Source organism: Haliotis asinina, chromosome 3, assembly GCF_037392515.1.
Source record: "Haliotis asinina isolate JCU_RB_2024 chromosome 3, JCU_Hal_asi_v2, whole genome shotgun sequence".
In the NCBI taxonomy this organism is placed as follows: Eukaryota; Metazoa; Mollusca; class Gastropoda; order Lepetellida; family Haliotidae; genus Haliotis; species Haliotis asinina.
The window spans coordinates 77,214,660-77,240,555 of NC_090282.1; the positions used below are offsets into that span (position 1 = coordinate 77,214,660).

General features: G+C 37.7%; 1 protein-coding gene and 1 long non-coding RNA gene across 2 annotated transcripts in view; both read right to left on the reverse strand.

The window, feature by feature from the left end:
* Positions 1 to 23,938, reverse strand: part of LOC137278514 (rho GTPase-activating protein 18-like) — a 49,664-nt gene extending 25,726 nt beyond the window's left edge. The window contains exons 1-2 of the mRNA XM_067810892.1: positions 23,669 to 23,938; positions 3,696 to 3,846 (exon numbers count right to left, since the gene is read on the reverse strand). Of these exons, the coding sequence (XP_067666993.1) occupies positions 3,696 to 3,810 (115 nt within the window). The 5' untranslated portion in view covers positions 3,811 to 3,846; positions 23,669 to 23,938. The remainder of the gene's footprint in view (positions 1 to 3,695; positions 3,847 to 23,668) is intronic.
* Positions 705 to 2,940, reverse strand: LOC137278520 (uncharacterized). Its single transcript, XR_010956662.1, has 3 exons — positions 2,852 to 2,940; positions 2,313 to 2,534; positions 705 to 816 (listed from the first exon to the last, which is right to left on the reverse strand). It is a non-coding gene; the product is annotated as an uncharacterized lncRNA (long non-coding RNA).
* Positions 23,939 to 25,896: the final 1,958 nt, after the last annotated feature.

The window sequence follows — 25,896 nt, forward strand, 5'->3', positions numbered from 1 at the left end:
GACTCACTGATGAAATATCAATTGTAAAAATACTAATATCCCTGACATATTTTGTTCAGGAAATTCCTGCTTTATACGTAGTCTGAGTGAAACAAAGTGATCTCTTTTGTTGTTATTCATCAGACGACAAGAGGTCATCCAACCAAAAAATGACAAGGTTATGAAGTACCGGTAAATAAAATTTGTGACTTTTACGAATTGACTTTTGTGTTATTTGCACTTCATAGCTCTATAATACATTCATACAGGTAATACTATTAGGCATTGGTGAATATCTCTGTGTTGGAAGGCATGATGCAAAACCATTGACATGTGGTGGGTGAAAAACATTATCCCCAGGGGTGGAAATTGCTAGTGAACTAAAAAAAAAATTGCTAGTGTACAGTGGCACATGTAAAATCACTTGCCCTGATAGTGAAGTTTGCACATTAGAAACAAAGAAACACTGGCCTGGAATGTTGGGCAATACACTATTTCCACTCCTGAATATGACATGGAATTAATACAATAAAGTAATCTATTAGGGTAAACAGTCACAGCTTATTTAACTGACAAAACAGTCTTGATAAACTGGAAGCCATCTGACTCAGCTCATTCTTCCAAATGTATTTCATAACAGATTTGAAATTGTTGAGTGAAAACATTGAAGATTGTCAAGGTCTTGCATACTTGAAGCCAGTGTATGTGTCTGATTCTGCTGGAAATGCCTCCCTAATTTTTTTCACAACACAGGAAGGATGAACCTTCCTACATTTCTTAGGAAGCGTATGGTACACCAATCTGGAGAAGCGACGATATGAACAGTATCTGTATGCCCTGCAATTGAAGGAAGCTGAGATCATCATTTTATTAAATAGATACCATCGCAAACTTGTATTTTAATAGTAATCGATGAATTGAGACAAGATGCTCCAATATTGGTGTTGTTTTCACATTTCTATGATTTCCCATTTCCATCTTTACATCAAATAATTCATTATAATAAATTAATTATCTTTTTGAATTATATTGTCCCCTGTGACACATATGTAGTTTACTTGTGCATCAGAATTTATGGCTGTTTACACGCACACATACATACATACATGGGTTCAATTACTTTGAAATGTAATAAATTATATTACAGTTATATTCATTTTCCACAATTAAAATTACACTTTAATTTAAAAAGTAATTAATTTAATTACAAAAGTAATTAATTACAATTACAAAAAAAAAAATTCTAAAAATATTTTTTACTGTATTTCTTTAATTGACAAAGTCCTGTGTCATGATACCTATTTTTGAAGCATTAATGCATGAATTTTTCTTGCTCATATCAGTCAGTCCCCAAATCCGGTTCACATTTTTAATGTCCAGAAATTAAATTATAAAAATTTTGACTGTTTAATTTCTAAACTTTAAACATGGTTCAGTCTGTTGTTTTTTTTATCCTGTGTCCATTAGTTGGAAGTCCTGATAAATTTCGCTCAAATGACAAACTTATAATCCATATTAACATACTGAAATATTTGTCAAGTTATATTTATGCCTTCCTGAATTTCATGATTATAAAAATAGGACTAAAGTTTCAGTAAGATATTTTAGTGCCATATCCTATGAGAAATAAACAAAGATGCCATTTTGATAGGAACTTGACAAACAGTATAGTTAATCCCCCACTTCCTCAAATACTGAACTACATTCAGTCATGCATTACTGATTCCCTTTGTTTCATACCAGTGCAGATGATGATAGTTTAATGCCATTCACATGGCATAAGTTAATGGCAGTCGTAATTATGTCTATACTAACCTAGCTGGAATCTATTTCAAACATGTTTTTAATTAACTAAGACTAACTATTTGACTGATGTTCTTTTGACAGTGTTGTGTACATTTATAATGTAAAGGGTGGAAGACATTCAAATCTCTTTCAAAACACCTGCTAGAGTATGTACAAACAACAAGCTTCTAATTAAAAAAAACACTTTGTTCTCGTTATTGTACAGAAAATTACTGCATGGGTTGCCTGATAACCTTCAAAATTAGAAAAACGTAACGTTAAGGTGTAATTTCGTGTAATAGAAAATTTCAATTACTTTGAGATATTAATTAAATTAAAATTAAAAAAGACATATTTAATTATCAATTACAAATTACATGCAATTACACAGATTTTTGTAATTAATTACATTCAATTTCAATTACAAATTACAATTACCCCATGTCTGACATGCATGCATCCATACATCCATACATACATACATACATACATACATACATACACACGCACACACGCACACACACACACACACACACTTACTTACTTACTCATGTATTGGCTCGTTGTCGTCAAGTGGTCCATCCTGCTGAGCAAACTCCAGTAATGATACCCACACCACTCCTCTCCTAAGACAATTGTCCACAAAATATGGATGTTCAGTGATACACTGCACAGATTCTTCGTCGCACATGCGTTCTGTTTGCTGAATCTCCTGGCAACATTTACTCTCAAGACCAGTTGGCATCGGGATGCATTCGCCACAGTCACACCTAAAATATTATATTAAGTGAGAATTATTTGTGCCGATCGCCGGCCATACACACTTCACACAATTAACAAAAAATGTGCTTACTGTTTAAAATGTTATACACAAACATTCCCTAAACCGTGTTTTACATGACGATAACTATGAATGACGAAACGTACTAAAGAGCTGAGCGCATAAAACGTTACTGCGATCAGATAAATAAAACTACTCCTTGGCAGGAATTAAGTACGTCGGTATATCAAAACCTGGTACATGAAAACAGTATTAACCGAGTCAATAAAACCGATTATTCGATAATTGTTTATATGACGAACTTACCAGTCTGTGTTCCCGAGTCTTCCGATGTTGACATCAAGTGGTGCCTCCGTTTCACTGGACTCTTCCTCTTCATTACCACTGGAATTTTCTATTCCATGCTCCAAAATTGGCTCATATTGATATGGCCTGACATCCAGGTCAAAAACAACATCGGGAACATCTCTTACTGCTTCTGAATCCATGATCACAGCCAACTTGTCATTCCAAACCATAGAGGTAGCAATCGGCGACAGGCACATTTGACGTCATGTCACGTGATACCCGCCGCTGCTCATTAACTGTCGGGTCTTTCCGTAATAGGCGGAAATTCGAGAGCGTTTTTCACGCGTCAATTGCTAATTTTACATATTTTTTTGAAATTTTGATTACGGTAAGTGTTTTTAGGGTGCTTCCTTCCATTATTGCAAAAAACACAAAACGTTCGTATTCTCCTTTAAGAGTAAAGTAACTCACTCTTCATCATATTAATATCCAAAATTGTTTTTAGGCTATATCTATTGTTTGTTATCATTGATAATCAATATTTAAACATGTCTGGGGCATTGCAGTGTTGTTTTGTCCCATGTGTTAGGATATAAATAAAAGGGTGTAGGTCAGCAGCATACAATAGTATACATACATTTTTAAAGATCAAGAAAATAATGACGCAGTACAAAAGGAGGGAAATTCAGGAAACCTCATTTTCAGTCCTGAATCTTAACTTACATAATATAACAACACTGCCCTGTCATTTGCAAGGAATATTTTTTGTGGCTCACAGATTTTGAATGGAAGGCAACTTGATACAACTGTTAGGTATTCTGAAATTAAACACCTTGACCAAAGAGACAATTTGAACATTTACCATCTGGGGTTTTGGATAGCTCCTCCTCCTCATCGGATCCTTTATTGCTTTCAATGTCATCGAATTCCTTCCAGTAGTCTTCTAATGGCTCTGAACTGCCATGATTACTTGCCATTCTGGGTCACAGCCACACCCCTATAGATTGCTCCATCTGCAACACCAAGAAATTATCCTGTACGCTATCTGTGACAGGAACCTGTACACAATCTCCTTGATTCTTTTTCTCCTAGAATTGCATTTTTACACAAATACGTAAAAAATTAAATGAATTAACATGTTGACAATCTACTGGATTCACCTGCACACATTCTGAAGAACTGACCTTTACAAGATCAATTGGATCCATCTGTCTACAATCTACAGAATTCACCTGTTTCACAATCTCATGAAAATTAACCTGTTTCACAATCTACTGGATTTAATTACACACAAGCTCATGAATTCATCTGTTTTGCAATCTGCTGAATTCACCTGTACACAATCTCATGAATATACCTGTTTAACAATCTACTGAATTCATCTGTCCATAATCTCAGGAATACGCCTGTTGCACAATCTCATGAATTCACTTATTTCACGATCTCTTGGATTCACTTGTACACATTCTACAGAATAAATCTTACACAATCTAGTGAATTCACCTGTACAAATTGTACTGAATTCACCTGTACACATTCTATAGAATTCATCTGTACATGATTGACTACTTTCACCTGTACACAATCTTATGAATTCATCTGAAGATGATCAGCTAGATTCACCTTTTCATACTCCACTGTATGCACCTATATATGTTGTACTGCATACACCTGTACACCTTCTACTACTTACACCTCAGTAACACTAGAAACATGATCTGAGAGACACCCAAACCTCACCTATTACAGAGTGAAAAGAAGAGACTCTATTGTTACTATTTTGTAATAAGGTTTATATGTTTATAAGGATTTGCACCTTATTGATGTTTTCAACCATGTTAATTAACTGACATCAGCAAGCACATGGTGTTAAAACATGATTGTTTATATGTAATACTTTTGCTGGTCAATACAAATAAACAGTAATCATCATGTTTATTGACTTAATATTATTTATGAATGACAAGCTGCTTTGATATTGTATGATGTTGGCATCCAAGTGTTTACCTGGACAAGGCTAGAGTGAATAACAAAGCAGTACTAATTATCATACACATAACAAGACAGTATTCTTCAGGCACAAGACAGTATTCTTCAGGCACAAGACAGTATTCTTCAGCCACAAGACAGTATTCTTCAGCCACAAGACAGTATTCTTCAGGCAGCCACTGTTTCTACACTGGTTAATCCCAATCAATGCTCATTGTAAAAGTTAGGCCAACATCTACGGAGCATGCTGTATGCTATTGTCATGACATGCAACCATCCTAGCACTGTTGGACAATGTGTGGATGTTGTCATGGAAACAGCAGTGTATGGTCATGCATTATGCATATGATGATGATGTAAATGTCTGGGGACAATGTAGTAATAAATGTTCACGTATGTGGATGTGTGAACTACATCATGTACAAGTTCACTCAGTCAGAGACAGTTACTCAACAATCACTTTAATCAGTATTGCATGTTAACATTCAACTACAACTAACTTGTTCTGTATTATTACAGAATAATTATATAGCACACATATCTATGCAACTATTGCTTGCTAAAGGCACTAGTTTTTGTTTCCCTCGATCCTCGGCTCTCTCATCCCAACGAGGTACCCAATTCACACCATCTGGTCATATACCAACAGATTTGTGGTTTCTGTTAGGTTGTGTACTGCACACTAGGGGTTGTGACAACCCAGGAAGAGTCTGCACACAAAGTTGACTCCAATGTTTTTACACCCGGTCACAGGTGGGCTCGATCCAGCTACCTAAACCTCACTGGATCACTAGCCTGGTATTTTGAGTCAGCTTGTCCACCGGATCCCACAGCTCCACCTGTAGCTTCATATAAGGTTAGTTCATCATGACCGGTATGACGTCTGTGTGCGTCTTAGAATGTATAAAATGCAAAAGGCAAAGTGACCCAATCAAATATGTCATGTGTGTTGAACAATGAAATATTCATATTATCTCAATCGATGACATGCAATGGTTCTATTTCAGTTTGGCAAGTCAAGTAACTACATCAGAAACTAAGTAACCATGCTTTCTTTCCATGTCAATAAATGATTATGAAATCAAGGCAAAAGTGATGAGTGCTGTTAAATGAGCCACTTCTCACTAAATGCCTGCATCAACTACATTTACCTAGGTACATTTTTTTATAGCTACAATTAGTGTACAGAGGACCTGACAACTCCCCCCGAGAGGTCCTGCATATGCTTACACGTGATAACATTTCTCACTGATTGTAACAGATGTAAACACTATTACCCAACTGCATATGCCACTGACTGAAGCAACATCATGTATCATTTACCTGATGATATCTCTCATCGATTCAAGCAGATATATACTAATTCACCCTACATATATATATCTCACTGATTGGAGAAGATGCAAGTACCATTTACCAAACTAAATCTCTCACCTATTTGTCACATATTTCGTTTAATTGTGAATCCATAATTTGTACCCAAATGGAAAAACATTCCGTTTCAGTTCTCCGATTCCACAGTTTATTAAAGAGAAGTAAAAATTGCTTGCCATGTGCTTAATAGCCCGATCTCAAGGGTGGCTTGTTGTTTAAAGGTCACATGCAACGTAAAACACAACTTTGCAGATTCTGGTACATTTCGGTATGCACTTACCGAAACAAATCATAAAAAATGCCAATTCAACCTATAAAGTTGAAAAAAAACGCGATGAAAGAAAAGCCCGTGAAATCGGAGTTCAAACATTTCACTAAATTCCCCCCAGCGCTGGGGGGAAAACTGGTTTCAGCAGCTGTGCTGCGCTGCGTCCATAACGCATGCGCAGTGAATAGGTTCATGGAGCTTGAAATAGTATGCATGCCCAGCGTCTTAGGTCGTGACCAGTAGTCTAATCTTGGTTGTGTACACAAACAAGTAAATAATCTACTCGTTATGTAAAAAAACTTGTTGATTGCGGTAAGCAGACTCTGTCACAGAGAAAGCTCAGTGTCTGGTTTATTCACACCTATATGTCTGTCTGCCTGTCTGCTAAAGACAACATACAATACACAGCTACAATCATTGACCACGTGCAATTTGAACTTAGCACATATCAGACTATACGACATAAAGAAAATAAGTTGATTTATGACTTGTGCACCCGAGTCCCGTGTCTGCCACATTATGTAATTAGGCACGTGTGATACACATGACATGTTTTTATGTCTGTGGGTTGCAATCAAACTACATTCATTTTTTTCGGATGACTGGATCTGACGGAAACTGGTGCAAACTCTTGTCAGTTTCAAGTCCTGCTTTGTACTTGGACAGATTCCAGCCACGCACTAGTTTACCATCTCTACTGACATGATTTTTGATTGGATTGAGCGCAAATTCAGAGAACATGTATTTTCCAAACCCAACATCTCTATATACATTCTCCATGGATAATGACTTTTTTTGGTGTATATGATTTTGTTTGACAACAGTATATGAATCCATACTGAAACGACGCATCAAGTACACAAAAAGAAGTTGTTATCCATAAAGAATCTTACTTTCTTGTGACTGGCTATACTTCTAAAATGCCAATCAAACAGATTATCTTTCTGTACCCTCAAAACCCTCAGCATATCAGCAGATGAAACAGCCAATCGGAAGCCATCGTTACAGTTGAGTACATATCCACCCGCTACGACTGGGTTCAGTCTCCCGAGGCCTTCGTTTCGGGGGAAGTAAGCCCAAGTACAAAATATTGCACTTTTGAATCGTGATTGTACGCTTATAATTTTGTTTATTTGTTTTTTTAAAAGCTGCAATGTTTATTATATGTCATGAATAAGTGATAAATGTGTTTTAATTATGTTTGATTTTTTGGTTGCATGTAACCTTTAAAGAATGCGAACATAAAACCAGATCCAGATGTAATTTTCCGTACTATTTACCTGATTAGATCTTTCACTGACTGAAGCAGATACCAATGCTTAATTTACTTATCCCACAGACAGTGCAGTTACACATACTACTTACCAAACGACATCCTTCACACACTGAAAAAGCTGAAAGTGCTACTGACATCTTTATCTAAATCTCTCATTGATTAAACCAAATTTATGTTGGTCTACCCTTAATGGGCTATGCACAGGTGAACCTGATGTTTACTCAATAACTGTGCTGTTTGTTGTTGGTGTCTGGCCCAGACTATATTATCTGATTATTGACATAAACATCAATGAAATACTGGGTATGGTCGTACAACAACACAATGTTGCCATCTCCCATTCATCCTGCAAGCGTTCACCTATCCATGCTATCCAAATGGTGAGAATAACATTTTCACTTCCACATAAAAAGATTAATTCTTTCCTCTGAATATGTTGCAAAACAGTTCAATGTGTGTAAGTTTCTTATAACATATTCAAACAACATAAAACCTAGTGTCAACACTTACACTTCGCTCTGAGATAATCCCACATTTCTTGCCTTGCGCTGAAAGCTGATCTAACATCCCCCAGTCAATGCCACTGTATACACTCAATCGAACCATTGTATTTTCATTTATTTTGGGGTGAAAAAGACGCAAAAACAAATGAGACCCAAGTCAGTCGTCCCTGACAAATGACGACTGGTCAAGCTTATGTTGGCTTAGTCTGGCTGAAGGTGTTGTTGTCACATTGCCGTGTTGACTCAAGTTCTGCTCTGGGTTTCATGAGCTACGCAGAGTGTTAAAGCTGACTACAACCTAGCAGATCAACATACAACCAGTACCTGGGAGGATTGAAAAATAGTTTTTACTGGGGAAATCAGGTGTATGTAAACATAATAACAATCTGTAATCCATATACTTCAGTTTATGACGATCTATGTAAACATGGCATATAGAGGCTGCATGTCGCACACATTTTGTTAATCCTTATGTAAGCAATAGTGGTTATTACTGACTGAGACTGCTAATATCTGGCAGTTATGAAAAAGGATTTGCATCATGTTATCCAAATGTTTCTGTCCTTGTGCTTAACATTTGACTAGGCAATGTTTCAAGGCAGTGTGTAGGTTGATCTGAGAATGTTTCAAGGAAGTGTGTTGGTCAACCTAGCAATGTTTCAAGGCAGTGTGTAGGTCAACCTGGCATTGTTTCAAGGCGATGTGTAAGTGAACCTATCAATGTTTCAAGGCAGTGTGCAGGTCAACTTGGCAATGTTTCTAGGCAGTATGTAGGTCAATCTGGCATTTTTTCAAGGCAGTATGTAGGTCAACCTGGCATTGTTTCAAGCCAACATGTAGGTCAATCTGGCAATGTTTCAAGACAGTGTATAGGTTGACCTGGCAATGTTTCAAGGCAGGGTGTAAGTTGACCTGGCAATATTTCCAGGCACTGTGTAGGTCGACCTGGCAATGTTTCAGGGCAAAGTGTAGGTCCACCTGGCATTATTTCATAATTGACCTGGCTAAGAACAGATACAACCCTGACAGCTCAGATGTCAAGTACCCTGATGCAGAGTCAACACACTGTCCACACTGACCCAGTACTACCCAACAGTCGTCTACAATCGTGTATCAACACACACCAAACTAGGTTAGCCTGAGTCAGACTGCCATCTGAAACATACAAACAGTATGAGGGTCCACATCAAACATCATCTGCATACAACAGCTACACCCTCCAACAGTGTGACTGCTTCAGAGTATACAGCATGAATGCAGTGTCTACGCATACATTCAGTCTGGAATATCCATCAAGAACCTCAAGAGATCAGCTGACACTGTGTCTTTCCCTACAAATGAAGGTGGAATACTTTCATATATAATGCAAACATTCTGGCTATAATTTTGGCTCTATCTGAATGACTCCTCTTTGAACAGTTAATGCACACAATTAATATCTAATGCCAAGTCTGAAACTTAAGACATGCAAGACAGTCACAGCGGGCTGCAGAATCTGAGTTGACTCAACAGAGGTAAGGATTCCCTCCCCAACACATTCATTGTTTTATTTCCTTTCATTAAAAATACTGTTATGTAAATCTTGTTTGTTAGGTGTGAAATTAATAAAGTACATTGTTTTTCAGAAAGTTATGCAGATGTTTCATATCTCAAAATATTCCAGCAATGTTTTGGTCTGAAACAGGCAAGTCATAGTTTGATTCATACTTTGAGCAGCAATCCTAAACAACAGGCTAGGATAAACAATCAATCAAGGCCAGATGCACTAAGCTGTAGCAGATCTATTCTGACTCAGCCCACTGATGTCCTAAGGAAAATATCTGAATATGTTATCAAGAGTGAGTGAGTGAGTGAGTGAGTGAGTGAGTGAGTGAGTGAGTGAGTGAGTGAGTGAGTGAGTGAGTGAGTGAGTGAGTGAGTGAGTGAGTGAGTGAGTGAGTGAGTGAGTGAGTGAGTGAGTGAGTGAGTGAGTGAGTGAGGTTTTACTCTGCTTTTAACAATATTCCAGCAATATCACGGTTGATAACAGCAGGGATGGGGTTCACACACTGTAACCATGTGGGGAACAGGACCTGTGACAAGCAGACACTTTAACCACTGGGCTACCTCACTGATGCTGCAGTGTTAATGAACTCAGCCATGTTAGTCTAACAGTTTTATGGAATATTTGCATGACGTTTCACCCTTAGCACTAGCAGTGCTAAAAATTAGACTGCGTTCGCAATTTTAGATAGATTTTTATTTCTTAAGTGGATTTGTAAACCAAGCATTCTTAAAAGTCAAATATAAGTCTGAATTAGAAGAATTTGAACACAATTTACAAACGACTTGAATTATGAATATATGTCATGAACACTGGCCACTGAATGTTTGAAAATGTACTGACATGTTTGTCAGCCGCCTAGCCCACTCAGCCACCATGACCATGGAGTCCGGGATGGGACTCAACCAAATAAGTACTAGAATTTGTACTTTACTGAGAAAGTGAAATCCCAAATATGACATATGTTGCATTTGACCACTTTCTAAATGGCATCATGTAATCATAACTTTTAATGTTAACAGGTTAAACAATATTTTCTTATACAGGAAGGGTGGTGGGGTACTTTGTGGTTAAAGCATTCACTCCTCACTCTGAGGACCCAGGTCTAATACATTCCCCAAGCAAAACTAAGTGTGCCATGAAATGAAAAAGTCAAATCCATTTATCAAAGTTTCGCACGAAATTTGCACTTTCCTATCATTTTTAACAAGGGTCGTTATATCACATGTAGAAGCATAGGATAAGATGCAGACAGAAAGTCTGACATGAAAGGCTTGGCACCAACAACAAATAGTTCTCATTCCAAGTATGGGGAGTCCCGGGGTAAAAACTAATTCATGATGTGAAAACACAGTGCCACAATCCAAAGATTGTACGCTTATTCTGTTATGAGTAAAATACACAGGAGGATTATACACAACAGTAGTATATATTTGATCTATAGACAGAACATCACTTTCAGTAAAAATTTTCATGTTAACATGAAACATGCTCCGGTTGACGGTTGAAAACTGCATAGAAGTTGATGATGCTCGACAAAGCGTTTGATAATTTCACTTCTGACTGATAAACATGTGCCTTAAGTAAAGAGTGTTTGCTGTGTACTTCATGCATTTCATTGCTCATCTTCATAATTGTCAGGAGATAGTGGGGTAGCCTAGTTGTTAAAGTGTTTGCTCGTCATGACGTCGGCCCGGTCCGATGCCCCATGTTCGATGGGTACATCGTGTAAAGTCCATTACTGGTGTCCCCTACCGTGGTATTGCTGGAATATTGCTAAGACAGGCAAAAAACATAACCCACTCTGTTACAGGATCTGAACAATGTCCTCATCATGACACCATTTTTTCACAAAATTCAGGTACATCATACTGCTTGCTCCCAGTATTTTCTTGGACAAAATCTTACTTTGGTGATCACTGAATCAGGATTCTATTAACTCCCCAAACACTGACACCAACTTCGGTGCAGCTGGCTGTCTCAACAACCAGTCTCCACCTCAAAGTGTCTCAGCAACCACTCTCCACCTCACAATGCATCTGAGCAACTAGTCTCCACCTCACAATGTTGGTGTGTTGACTGGTGATGCCTGACAAACATCAGCTAAGCTGCAGTCAGTGAACATGTCACTTGTTGGGATGAAGGTGTCGGATGACTGTCGAACTTACATGGCCCTCTGCCAGCAGGCCAACACCAGACGTGCTTTCATCTCTCAAAATATTGGCACTTTTGCAAGGATTTTGTTTGATTTCAGTCCCAAGAGTATCAATAAATCATATCATGAATTGTTTCCTGGTGCGGCGTGACTCTACAGTAAAAGATCTGCGTATTGTTGTCACCCATGGCCTATGTCAACACTACTGGACACACTAGAATGTCTACTAGTTCATAATGTGACATGGAAAAGATACGATGGATGCTTTATCTCCCTGACCTGACATAAGCATACCAACAATAATGCTGATCAATACATTTCAGCTTATAACAGAAATGGGGCAGATAAACATGATAAAGGGCCATGTTATCATTCTCATAACTAAGTCCTGATCACTTCTGACAAACATCAATAATAACAAAAGAGGTAGTTGAGTGAACTTAGTTAAAACAACCCATACACATTACTGGGGTATATGAAGATTTGACAGTCTGGGAAACAGAACCTTTGACAATCTGATAAACCAAACCTTTGATCATGACGGGAAATGAACCTTTGATCATGATGGAAACTGAACTTTTAATCATGACAGAAACTGAACCTTTGACAATCTGGGAAACTGAACCTTTGATCATGACAGAAACTAAACCTTTGATCATCTGGGAAACTAAACCTTTGACAATCAGAAAAACTGAACCTTCGATCATCAGACAATTTTGCTAAAATCAGGTCTTAGTTCTCAATATCAACTAAACACATATCTGACGTCATTGCAGATGACAGAACAACTTTTCCACTGTCCAATCGGAGTCGATTACCACATAAGGAAAGTGATAGTCAGAATGTTCTCTCTCATCATGCAAGCAGATTAACACTAGGTATACTGAAAGGCAGTTATAGGTTGTACAACTGAATCTGTCAAAATCTTCATCTGCCTCTTGCTTCAGTAAGATAAACATTTCAATCGAGAAAAGTTTGCATAGCCCTAGGAAAGTACTCCCATACACTCTGGGGGATCTATTTGACATTCATTGCTTATTTGTTCACTTTCAAAGTTTGAACCAGGAACACTGTCAAGATATTTATAGCATAGTCTGGAACAAAGGCTCACAGGCTGAAACTAAGTGCCATATGGCTCGACAAAGTAGTTCCCTGACTGGCTAACGATATCTACTGGTTACCCATTGATGTCCCTGCTAGAGTACTGATCTTGAGTTAACCATGCTTGTCTTAAGAGGCAACCAACAGAATTGTGTGGTCAGACTCACTGACTTGGTTTACACAGGTCATCGATTCCCAAATGCTCAGATCGATGTTCATGCTGTTGGTCACTGGACTGTCTGGTCCATACTCGATTATTTACAGACAACCGCCATGTAACTGGACATTTGGTGAGTGTGGCATAAAACTCAACTCACTCACTCATTATCTTCAGGTTAAACATATCACTTGACTGTCAAGAAAGGTTCACAAAATGCCGTTTTTGTTGGGACAGTAATCCTATATAAGCATATGAAAATAGGATTTGGGATGTCTGAAGATGGGAGTTACAACCATGGTAATAGACAGATAGAAAGACAGAAATAGTTCACTGAGATATCATAAGCTAATCATATACAGATAACCACATCTTCAACACACGATAAATATATTGATTTATACAACACGATAAAAACATTTAACAATCCTTAATATATCAATATTTAGCATTATATATATATATGTCATAAACGCTGATATACAAGAAACTTTTGTGTTCACTTTGATGTTAAAATATACAAGAATAGGAAATGAATTATAGGAAAGTTTAACAAGTATGTTGATCAATGTGACAAGCGTCTGTTAAACATGCCATAACACTGACCTTGATTTCTGAAGTACACCTGGGATACAAGTGGTAAGGACTTCAGAAATGGCTGTTGATGTTTCCCACCTATTTTCACAAGTTAAACATGATTCCCAGTTTGTTCAAACAGTGGAATATTTGTCAGCAGGACAGTCAACATTCTGGCTGTTCTATCACAATACTTCACAAGACAACAATTTCTCATAACACATGAAAAAGACATCAGTTACCTTCCAAAGTCAAAATCCATTTTACTCTGCTGTATATGACATGTGTGCTTACTCTTTAACAGAGTACCTTCTAGCTGTCAGAAAGGAAACACCCAACAATGAGAAAACTGTTGGGTTATTTGGCAGAATGTTAGGTCTGTACAAGATGCTAGGTCTTGTTGTGTTCCTTGTATATTTAGATACAAGTGTCACCAACTTTTGAAACTAAGAGCCTAAGAATGTTGATCATTTTCTGACATGTGAGTTTAGAATGTTACACAATTTGATCCAGTTATAACCTGGTTTTGATGATATATTTTCATTCATAGCATTAGAACTGTTGGGTAAAAAAATTGAGTTACTTTCCTTAGTGCGTTATTTGCTGGTTTAGCTGTCCTGTGATAATCACAAGCTGAGAAAGAATATATTTCATGTACATGCAAACTTACACATTATAAATCTGAATTTATGGATCATGATTAATAGGTCATTAATACACCCATCATTAAGCCTCAATCAGCCATCTGGCATTTGGACGTGGTCCTGTTTGAGGCATGATAAGGTGACAACCTTAAACAATCACATGGACGACACATGTCCATTGCAATAATATCAAGATTTCACCTTTAATATGTGTATCATTTTGTAAGTTATCATGATCACTTTCTCACCATTAAATAATGCTCACTGACACACCGACACACCAATAATGCTCACTGACACACCAACACACCAATTATGCTCACTGACACACCAACACACCAATAATGCTCACTGACACACCAACACACCAATAATGCTCACTGACACACCAACACACCAATAATGCTCACTGACACACCAACACACCAATTATGCTTACTGCAATAATATGCTATCCTATGAACAAGGACAAAACATCGTTGCTCATTAAGGATCGTTCATAATTTATGGGGGGATGAATATTTTTATGGAGAAGCAAATACAATGTGACTGACCTCCCCTAAAATTTATGTTACTGAGAGTTAACATTTATACTTGCCATTTTGATATTATAAGAAAATTCACCTTCTTCCTACTAATCCTGATGACACAAAACAGTTTGCTGGGAAAACAGTTTACACAACGTTCAAGTCAGTGAAGACCACTCACTGATATTTGTAATGATGGCATTAACTGGGTATTAAGTTAAGTGATCAATGTCTCATTCACAAGTGTAAGGCCAATACGATAAAACTTGGCTGACAAAAAGGGAATGGTACTTGTCTTGTACACAGTTTGCCAAAGGAAAAGTAAGACTTGTTGCTGTTTATAGTGAAAAATCATTGTTGCACCAAATACGTACACATGATTGTGAAAATAAATTAGCATATGGTTGTACTGGCCCAAACATAAAAAGACAAATATTTCACACTTCTGGATGATTGCTGTGCAGTTACATGTTTAATGGATGAGCACAGTTGTATTGTAACATTCTCACTGTAGCACGATGTGCAAGGCAAATGAAGTCAAGTTTGCATTTACGTCTACGCATTGCATTATGTTTATTCATGATAATGGAAAAGTTAAATCTGTTATATTGTTGATCTGGAAAGAGCTCTTATTCAGATACACTGAAAAGCTCCACACTAAATTTAGCTTGTGACTGCCGCTCTAGACATGAATAAGACTGTGTACATTCCTGAGTTGATCTGTGCTTGTGGACAGAGAGCATGGCCAGTGTCCACACAAGGTAGTGGTCAAACAGTCTTCTAATCCCTTACATACACACAACCCCTACACTTACATCCTGAAACCAAGGTCACGGAAGATGTATACATGCTCACAAGCAACACAGCCATACCTAAAATACAGTGTAAGCATGGCTGCGAGTTAACTTCTTTTCACATATTCCAAAGAGGGTACTTTATTACTTCAATACTGACCCCCACCGTTTGGATACCCTGGACAGAGTAGGTACTGTACCTTACATTTGTTGCAAGAGCTAAAGAAATGGGGTCTTCCTGGTCTGTTAGGCTCTATCACCATACCCAATGTCAGAGTTTCAATCACTGGTTTACCGGGTTCAGATTTAGGTGATCTGTAGGCTTCTTGAATGAAGCTTGAGTACGGCTGATGGATTATTGAAGTTATAGTCACACATGATGCCACTGAATGTTACCCACATCCAGCCAGGTTATTTCCACCCATTACCTCACATTGGTTCTGAAATCATACTGCATTTTCCCTCTGACTATCTTAAAGTTGCCTAAACATGAATGTAAGTTCTTTTCTGAAGTAACTCAAGTTGGTCCTCAAAACAAGCAATGGTTTTCCTCCATTACCTCAAAGTTGCTCTTTACATTGAGCACTTACCTCTCTGAATTACCTCAAATTGGTCCTTAAAACTGACAGCATTTTCCCTCTATTACCTGAAATTGCTCCTGAAATTAAACTAGAATTACTCGAAATTACCCCAAATACCCTGAATTAACTGAAATTGATCCTGAAATTTAACTAGAATTTCTTGGAATTACCCAAATTGCTCCTCAAATGAAACAGCATTTTCCCTCTATTAACTGAATTTGAACAACATCTTCTTGCCACAAACTCATGTTCCTCCTCAAAGCATACAGTATCTTGGGTATATATAAGTATACAAATTTATACTAATGTGCATATCTGGAACAGAGAATTTTTGATCGGAAAACATGAGATTATGGATGTACGTGTTACCTGAGATTAAATGTGAGCCCTTGAGATACAGAGGACTGGCTGATACATATCGTCCATCACCTACCTCATAGATAACACAATATCACACCAGACTAAACATATTGAGTACCACCCATATTATTATTATCTTAAAGAGACCCTATTTTCACATACATACTAAAATGCCCTGTTCAGTTTTTGGGTCAAATGTGGTTGAAGAGTTACCATCAGGTATGGTACCATCAGGCTTTCAGGTGAATTATAAATCAGATAAAATGTGATATGGCCAGCAGGCATGATGCATGAGGATAGATAAATCATCGACCTGCAGAATCACTTAAGTGGATGCCAACTTCAGGAAAGGAATAATTCCGGTATCAATCCATCACTGCAGTGATCAGATTGACATTTATTTGGTTAGGTTGACACATATGACAAGTTGAACATCAATTAGGTTGAAAAATGTTTAAGTGTCTTCAGGTGTACATTTACTAAATTTCATTGATTCTCTGATTCTAGAAACATGTTATAAGGATTGCAATAAGGATGACTAATTACAGATTTATTATATCACCCTATATCACTAGAAAAAACTGATATACTGGCATCCTCACCATGCTCACAAGTAGAAGGAAATAGTATGTGCTCTTCTTCACAACTAGGAGAAAGTGGTACAGTCATCCTCACAACTCATAGGGTAAACTGTTATACTGTCATCCTCACAACTGTGGATAACTGTTATACTGTCATCCTTACAACTAGGGAAAACTGTTATACTGTCATCCTTACAACTAGGGAAAAACTGATGTACTGTCATCCTTACAACTGTGGAAAACTATTATAATGTCATTCTCACAACTGTGGAAAACTGTTACACTGTTATCCATACAACTGTGGAAAACTGTTATACTGTCATTCTCACAACTGTGGGAAAACTGTTATACTGTCATTCTCACAACTGTGGGAAAACTGTTATACTGTCATTCTCACAACTGTGGGAAAACTGTTATACTGTCATCCTTACAACTAGGTAAAACTGTTATACTGTCATTCTCACAACTGTGGGAAAACAGATATACTGTCATCCTCACAACTGTGGAAAACTGTTATACTGCCATCCTTACAACTGTGGAAAACTGATATCCTGAATAAGTGAGTGAGTTTAGTTTTACCCCACACTCAGCAATATTCTAGCTAATCCAGACAATCAAGTGATCAACAGCATGAGCATTGATGGCATGTGTCAACTAAGTCAGCGAGTCTGACCTAACGATCCTGTTACTCCTCTTTTACAACAAGCATAGTCACCTTTTCTGGCAAGCATGGGTTGCTAGAAGACCTATACTATCCCAGATCTTCATGGGTCTGATATACTGTCATCTTACAACAAGGATAGAGTAATGTAATGCCATCCTAACAACTTGGAAAAACGTATATACTATCATCCTTATGGCTAAGAAAAATTGATATACTGTCATCTTATGACCAGGAGAAACTGACAAACCGTTATCGTCACAACTAGGGACAACTGACGTATTGTTATCCTTACAACAAGGATAACAATATTATTACATAATATACTGTCATCCTAAAAAACTGTCAAAGGCCTGAATCATCAAGATTTACTGCAACAGATCATTTATCTCAGCAGCAGATTCAGGCCAAACATGATATGAAATATAGTTTTAAAACACTTTCAGCAATATTCCAGCAAGATTACGGCAAGGGACACCTGAAATGGACTTCATACCTTTTGTTCCCATGTGGGCAAAAGAAAACATACAACAGTAGAAAACTCCTCACAATGCACAATCAACACCAAGAACAATATGAACAATGATGAACCACGTGTCTTACTGTAATGCATTCCATTCAGTGCAACCTATCTGCCAAATAAAAATAAATAATTATATCAGCTTAAGTTGAAGAAAATTACACATTTAAATATTTAAACATGACCTATGACCATGATCAAAGCTCATTTGACCATCATCATGGCAGCATACCCTGCAGAACTTCTCCTATCCTAAAACAGAGGGGCCTTGATTTTAGAACAATTGGAAGAACATGGAGGTTTGGGCAACACTTGCAACAACATTTGGTCACTGACATTTACCAAACATCTTGACATATTTTCTAGATGACCTGACACCAAATTTTGAAAACTTAATACAGCATAATGCTATATTTACAGATTATACTAATGTTACATGACAAGGTAATTCACTCTGTCAACATACCACTGACGACTTGTAAACTAAATACATCAGCTATCATCTTCATCTCATGTACTCCTGTCTGATGATGATGTCAGCAGAGATTATATTTATGAATATGACTATCTCTCCATCTGATTCATCCACATAAATTTTAATCATGGTTAATCACTAATGAATGAAAACATATATCTCAAAGATGAAGCACAAATATAAACAAGCTTAATAATATATAAGACTTTGAAAACTATTATGCCAGTTTCAAACAATGGACCTTTCTATGACACCAGGGTGTGTGTCTGGGATGGAGATGGGCTGGACATGACTAGATTCCTAGGAACAGAGGAAGCTGTCTTCTCACAGGTCAAGCAGACTCTGCAGCAGTAAGCAGATAAGAAGCTTACTGAAGAAGCTCAAGATATGTGGTATAGTGAGGGGGTACCTGTTTCCTGTGTTACAATGGAGTGTACTAAAATCCTCTACTGTTGTAGGAAACTGTGCCCACCATTTTGTAATTTAATATCTCATGAGTCATGAGTATTTGCCATGGTCACAGAATTATTTGGTGCTATGAAAACATATTACTCCAAAACGATTTTGAAAAAGATTTTGAAAAAGAACACTTTTGGTGTATTGTGTATTATAATAACTCACAGACTTTTAAACATGTAAAAATGTCACAGTTTGATATGTTATAATCTCATTAATACAGATCCTCTACTTTAATACCATTCTGATACTAAAGATTTCAGGACACACATTCCTTGATTCAGAAATTTCAATCTCAGCAAGAGAACATTTCAGAGCAAATATTGACAGTATACCCGTTTAGATGCAATGTCATGGTGCTGTGAAACGACAGGATGCATAAAGTATTCACCATAATATTACTTCACAACTTTGTCAGGGTTACCTTTTCACATTTGGAATTCTCTCAATACATATGTTTTCAAGATACTGAAATCCAAATATGTCTCTCTCAAAACAGCTCACATTTTCAGAGAATTCTCAACACTAAATGGCAAACAGCTGAGGCATGGAATGATGGATATTGGTCAAGTTAACTGACCATGGTATCTCCTACCAGTCTGAAAATAATGGCTGCTATCATGAGCAATATTTCTCACCAACCAGAAATGACAAAATTCAGGCAAGTCACCCAAACTGACCACCAGATTCAATTTTGTTCTTACACAAGCAAAGTACTAATTTAGCACAGATTTCCAAGGAATGAACATTTCTAAATATAAATGCTGGAATTTTCACCAAATTAATGCCCACTGGATTCAAGAAGATTGTATTCATACTGATTCTATTACGACAAATAAAAAAATGTTGTGGTTCTGGTAACGTCTCTAAAATCTAGTGTAGGTAGGTAGGATTTTTATTTTATTTTAACAGTTTGTTTAGAAGTAAATTGTTTATTCAATCATGCATGAGGTCATCATCTTAACTATCTGTCAGAACGACCAATGTCTGTTGGTTCTGGGGAAAAACAATGGTATCTGAAAACTTATTTCAATCACACCACTTTAAAAAAAACAGGGTCCGCACCAGAATTCAAGGGTCTGTTGGGTAGTCAAAACCACAACATTTCTTTTAGGCCTTACCAGTATTTCATTGATAAGACATCCATTTTGAGACAATCAAAGGAACTCTGTATAATTTTATAATTGAATACTAGGATCCCTTTCACCTTGCTCAAGTTGTTAGAGATTTGATTTCATGTTGACTGGGGCAAGTCATATGAACAGACTGAAGGAGTGTTATATTTGAAGTGAGTGAGTAAAAAGGGGTTTACACAAGATTCACCAGTGGTTAGATACATCATGATGACATGTACCAAGCATGAACCAGAAAAACAAGTAGTCATAGTGATGAGAAACACAAGTGAGTGGAGGGCAGGATGACACACTGAGACAAGCATAATATAACAAAGTTTTACACTTGGATTTCACTACTGCCAAGCTCAGTATGTTATGAATACCGCTAGTGTCAGAAAAGAACATATTTTGCAGAAAAAAATCAAATAAAATGAAATAAAAAGAAGCTCAAAGACTTTCTTCATTTTCAAAGATCCCCAAACTATGGTAATTCATACTTGCCACACATTCTAGATTTGCACTGATATGTGACACTTCTAAACCTGAATCAAGTCTAAATTTGCTTCATCAAAAACTCTAGCAGTGCGGAATGCTCTATGCGGACAGGAAAATACGAGTTATATTTCACAGAGACTCTGCGACAGGCCACAATGCTTATAATCATAATGCTAAAAAATCACACCTAGACATCGATTCTCATTGAAAGGGCCTTATCAATATATAAAACGAAAATGTGAGGTTTTAAATTTACCCCGTTTTCAGCAATATTCCAGCAATATCATGGTGGCAGACACCAGAATATAAAACTAAAAGAAAATAACTGTAACAATGTCAATACACCTAATTTGTTTCATGGTAAATACAACAATACTGTATTAAACTGTACACTTATTTCATTTCATATAGTGCTGAGACCATGAATATTGTAAACCCGTATGAGATGGAATGACAATGGTTCACTCATTCTAGTCAGCTGACAAGTACTGGTCCCTCCCTGTATGGGAATCCCCACTGGGTAGTTAATAGTGGTTTAAGGAAAAGGTCTCTCTTATGGGGATTCAAGATTAGAATCGGTCCCTGGTTGTAAGAGGTGACTTAATGGACAGCGTCATGTGTCAGGCTTTGTGACATGGTTAATCGTGGGCCATATAACACGTACACTGCTGAGAGCAGTTTTAAACTCCAAGCACTGAGGGGAGGGTGTGTGCTTCATATTAAGTGAGAATCCTGAACATAAAGACATTGCCCTTCTGTTTAACTGAAAAGCTGAAAGACAGATATATACTTGTGCCTTTTGCATAAAAGTGGGACTGAGACTTGGTGGCAGACTGTCTAAACTGTGACAGAGATTCTTATGACATCATAAAAGCTATAGTTCCTACTGACATTACTGGGGTTGGTTCTTTCTGCATGGGATATTCTCTTTGGAGTTGCCTGTCTTAGCAATATTCCAGCAAAATCATGGTGGGGAACACCAGAAATGAGCTTCACACATTGTACCCATGAGGGGAGTCCAATTAACCCAGGTCTTCGGCGTGACGAGCAAACACTGTAACCAGTAGACTACCCCACCAACCCTAGTCTGGTTAGAATTGTTCTCAAACAGGCAATGATTGTTGTAATGGATCATCTGAGCAGAGTCCTGGTTTGGTGACATTGTACCATGTCTGTGCAAGCCACTGCTCATTACATCAACACCTGGATTGTCTAGCTACTACAGATTCTGTTGTTTGCACCCCACCAACATATAGCTGAAATACTGTTTAGTGCATCAGAAGTTTTATCATTACTACTTTGACAATCTTTGAAAAGAGTCAGTTTTACTCTTAACTGCAGATTGAAAATAATGATCATAGTTTGTCATGCACGCTCCTTCATTGTTGTGGTCAGCAGAAAGTGCAACATAAATAAGAAAAATGTTTTTACTTTCTTTGTGTTGGCAATATTCTGGGTTAGGATGACAGAATAGTCATGCAACACCCTACCATAACACTGTATGGGGATGATGGTCAGCTCAGCAACAGCATCCCCATATTAGGAGTCACAACGTTCCCATATTAGGAGCCACGTCACCATATCAAGAGGCTCCTGCAAGGACCTGAGATACAAGGGTTCTACTCTGTGTGAAACTATACATAAAGGAAATACGACACAGACCTGATCATCCCATAACATAGTACACATCTGAGTGTTACCAATACCATGTCTTAACCATTGACTATTCCACATCTGCCCTTGGAGACATGAAAGAAAAAAATGAAAAACGAACACAATTATCATGAAGTCATGAAACGCCTAAGTGAGGAAAAGAACAAGATAACAGATGTGTTAACATGTCACAAATATGAGGATAACTTAATGGCAAATTCATAACTTTCGCACTAAAACGAGGGGACACCTGTCAATAGGGAACTATCAACAGTTAACTGCCCATGTCCTTATAATGAGCCATATCAAAGATGTCTGTCCACATCAGCCAGTGGAAGAAAATATAAGCTTTCTGGTTTGCTGTACTATATCCAGATCGGGATTTCTACAAACCCTTCGCATGTTAATCAAAACTATAGTATACATCACAAAACGTGATTACGTTCGTTTGGTTTTCTGGTCAAAGCCTGTAATAGAAGATCACTTACTACCCTGAAACATCATAACTTCTCGATGTTCAAAACATGCGCGAGGTGATGGTTATTTCATTGTGGAAAACATGCTCCCACGTTAGATTTTATCAAGCACCTTGAAAATATTAGAGAAACCGTAAATGTACATGTATATCCCGATATGTGTACGAAGCGGCTGCGTTAGTCGATTATTATTCCTTGTGTTGGAAGCGTACGTATAGACATCCCGTTATCGTCGGCTGTGAAGTTGTCAACAAAAAACAATCGCTCACAAACACATTCTGTTTTAAGACCAATCCTTTTTATAGTCTAATCAAATGCTGATATCGCTGATATACTGATGATCATCATCATGACATTAAGTCAATCACCCCGTAGCTCTTCCAAACGTCGCGTTATAACGGGACAGTAAACATCACAGGTTTGTCTTGGATAAAGACAAGAGGCGGCACTCCGAGTTGGATAACCACAGCATTGCTAACATACAGCTTGGTAAGAGTAATAAACAAGTTTGTCAATTTTTAATGTAACTGGAAAATGACATGTTACTGTACCTACCTGTTAGATTTCCTTCCAGTGGACAGAAGCATGGGAGTTGTCCGTTTAGCCAGGTAAAACAATCCTCTTTCCGAAATGTGTCCAAGGATCAACGCTATGACACAATTCGGGTATCCGAATCAAAAGTGTGAACAAGTGCTTTTTGTCTATTGAGAATGCGAGTGTTGTTATAGCATCAAACACCACTTACACTACTTCAAAAGCACCGGACTGACATCATTACCGACCTTCCTCAATCTACCTGTTCAGGTGGGATATTACTCCCCTCGCGACAGCTTGACATTAAATGACCGGCCGTCAACTGAACTTTCATTAATCTTCTTATCCTCGTCATTTCCTCGTACGGCGATTACAAGTTCAAAGGTCATGGTTCTATAAAGCGGTTAATCAGAATGATTGTTTATATTTTTTTCCCTTACGATGTTTCGAGACACATGTTTTATCATCCAATGCAACTGATTGTGTATGTATATTAAGACAAAATATTTTGGATGTCCACTTTTGGATTGCATACACCATGTTTCTGGGCTTTTGACTGTATATGGATATTTTTCTCCGAAAATTAATGACACAGAAGTCCGTGACTTATGTATTGAACGGAGTAAGTTTCTTACGCCAAGGTTTTTGCGAATCAGTTCACTGTGTATGGATAATTTTCATACAGCATGTTGTGACTGGCTGGTCTGATCATGACTGGACTAGTGATTGCTTGTTGTGATGCAGTAATTGTATGATTGACGTAAATGTACGGATACATTTGCCCCCTTTGCGTCACAGTATACAGAGAACTTAGGTCCACAGAAAAAGATGTTTTCTGTATCGCAAGAACCTTCCACAAGACATTTGTCGATGACGTTTGAGGCCTCATTTACTGTACTGACTATTCATGACATGAAACGTTACTGTTTGTTGGTGGAATGTAGCATAAAGAGAATTTAGGTACACAGAAAAGGATGTTTTCTTTATCGCAAGAACAGCCTACAACACGACTTCTGTCGATGAAGCCTGAGGACCCAATTATTGGACTGACCATTCACGACATGAAAGCTATGTTAATGTTTGTTGGTGGAGTTTTTAATTTCCTGGCAATCTTTAGGTCAGTAAAAACATCCAACCTTCGACTGATTTCATGGCGATCACAGTTAACCTTACTGTGCTCTCTGATCTGTTTTTCTCTTCTTCCTTTTTTTGCAATTTAATAGTTGACAAAAGTCATGTTTTACGTGTGACCAGAAGCTTGACGCTGGAAATTCATTGCATAGTTTTGGGTCAGCCTTGCGTCTCAAAAGCCGAGTGCTATTTTGAGGGCGGTGGTTCATGTTACATTTCGCATATCTCCGTATGACGATATCCTCTTGCAGTCTCTGCAACGATGACCACTGTAACGTCATAAGTATAGAGTAACTACATACAATCGCGATTTGTAACACGCTATGCATGTGCTTGTTTTCGGTCATGTGTATGTGTGTGCTTTATTTAAAGCCATACTCAGCAATATGACGTGGCGCTGATATGTCACAGCCGCATGGCGTCGCCTTGTAAATAAACCATTAAATATGATCCATTATGTGTGGATCAAAATCTGTAGTGGTTGATATGATGAGCAATGAGCCAAGCCGACGGGTACGTAGACACTGACCAAGTCACCGAGCCCGTCTGCCCATTTATCAGCCTCTTACGATCAACATATACATTGGTGGAAACTAATTCTAACCCGGTTTCCCCATTCACGGAGGATGTCATTGTCAATCCAAACCGTCATCCAATGTCAGGATTTAGTTAGAGTCGTTCATCGTACTGCTGTCAAGCATACACCCACTTTTCCTACTCCTTGACAGACTGCCCAAGGGCTTCTTTTTCTCAGTACGGAGCGCCCCCCATGGTATATAATATATATTGACATAGTCTAGCATGCATAATAAATACACCGACATGAGTAGTGAAGGCTATCTACAGTCACGTATTTCAAACATGACACATCGCCAATGTGTACATGCTGTAATACAAGCAACAAAGGCAGCATGTGTAGCAATGGTTCAAAACATGTGTTTAGTGTCTGTGCGCATAATGTAGCGTTCAAATATTCATATATACATATTAATAAACGTATATCATAGCCCTAAACACTCAGCGTTACAAACCCATACGTACCTCAATATCTGTTACAGCCGAGAGAAGTACAAGGGTGGGTTTATTTTACGGCGCACTCAGCAATATTCCAGCTATAT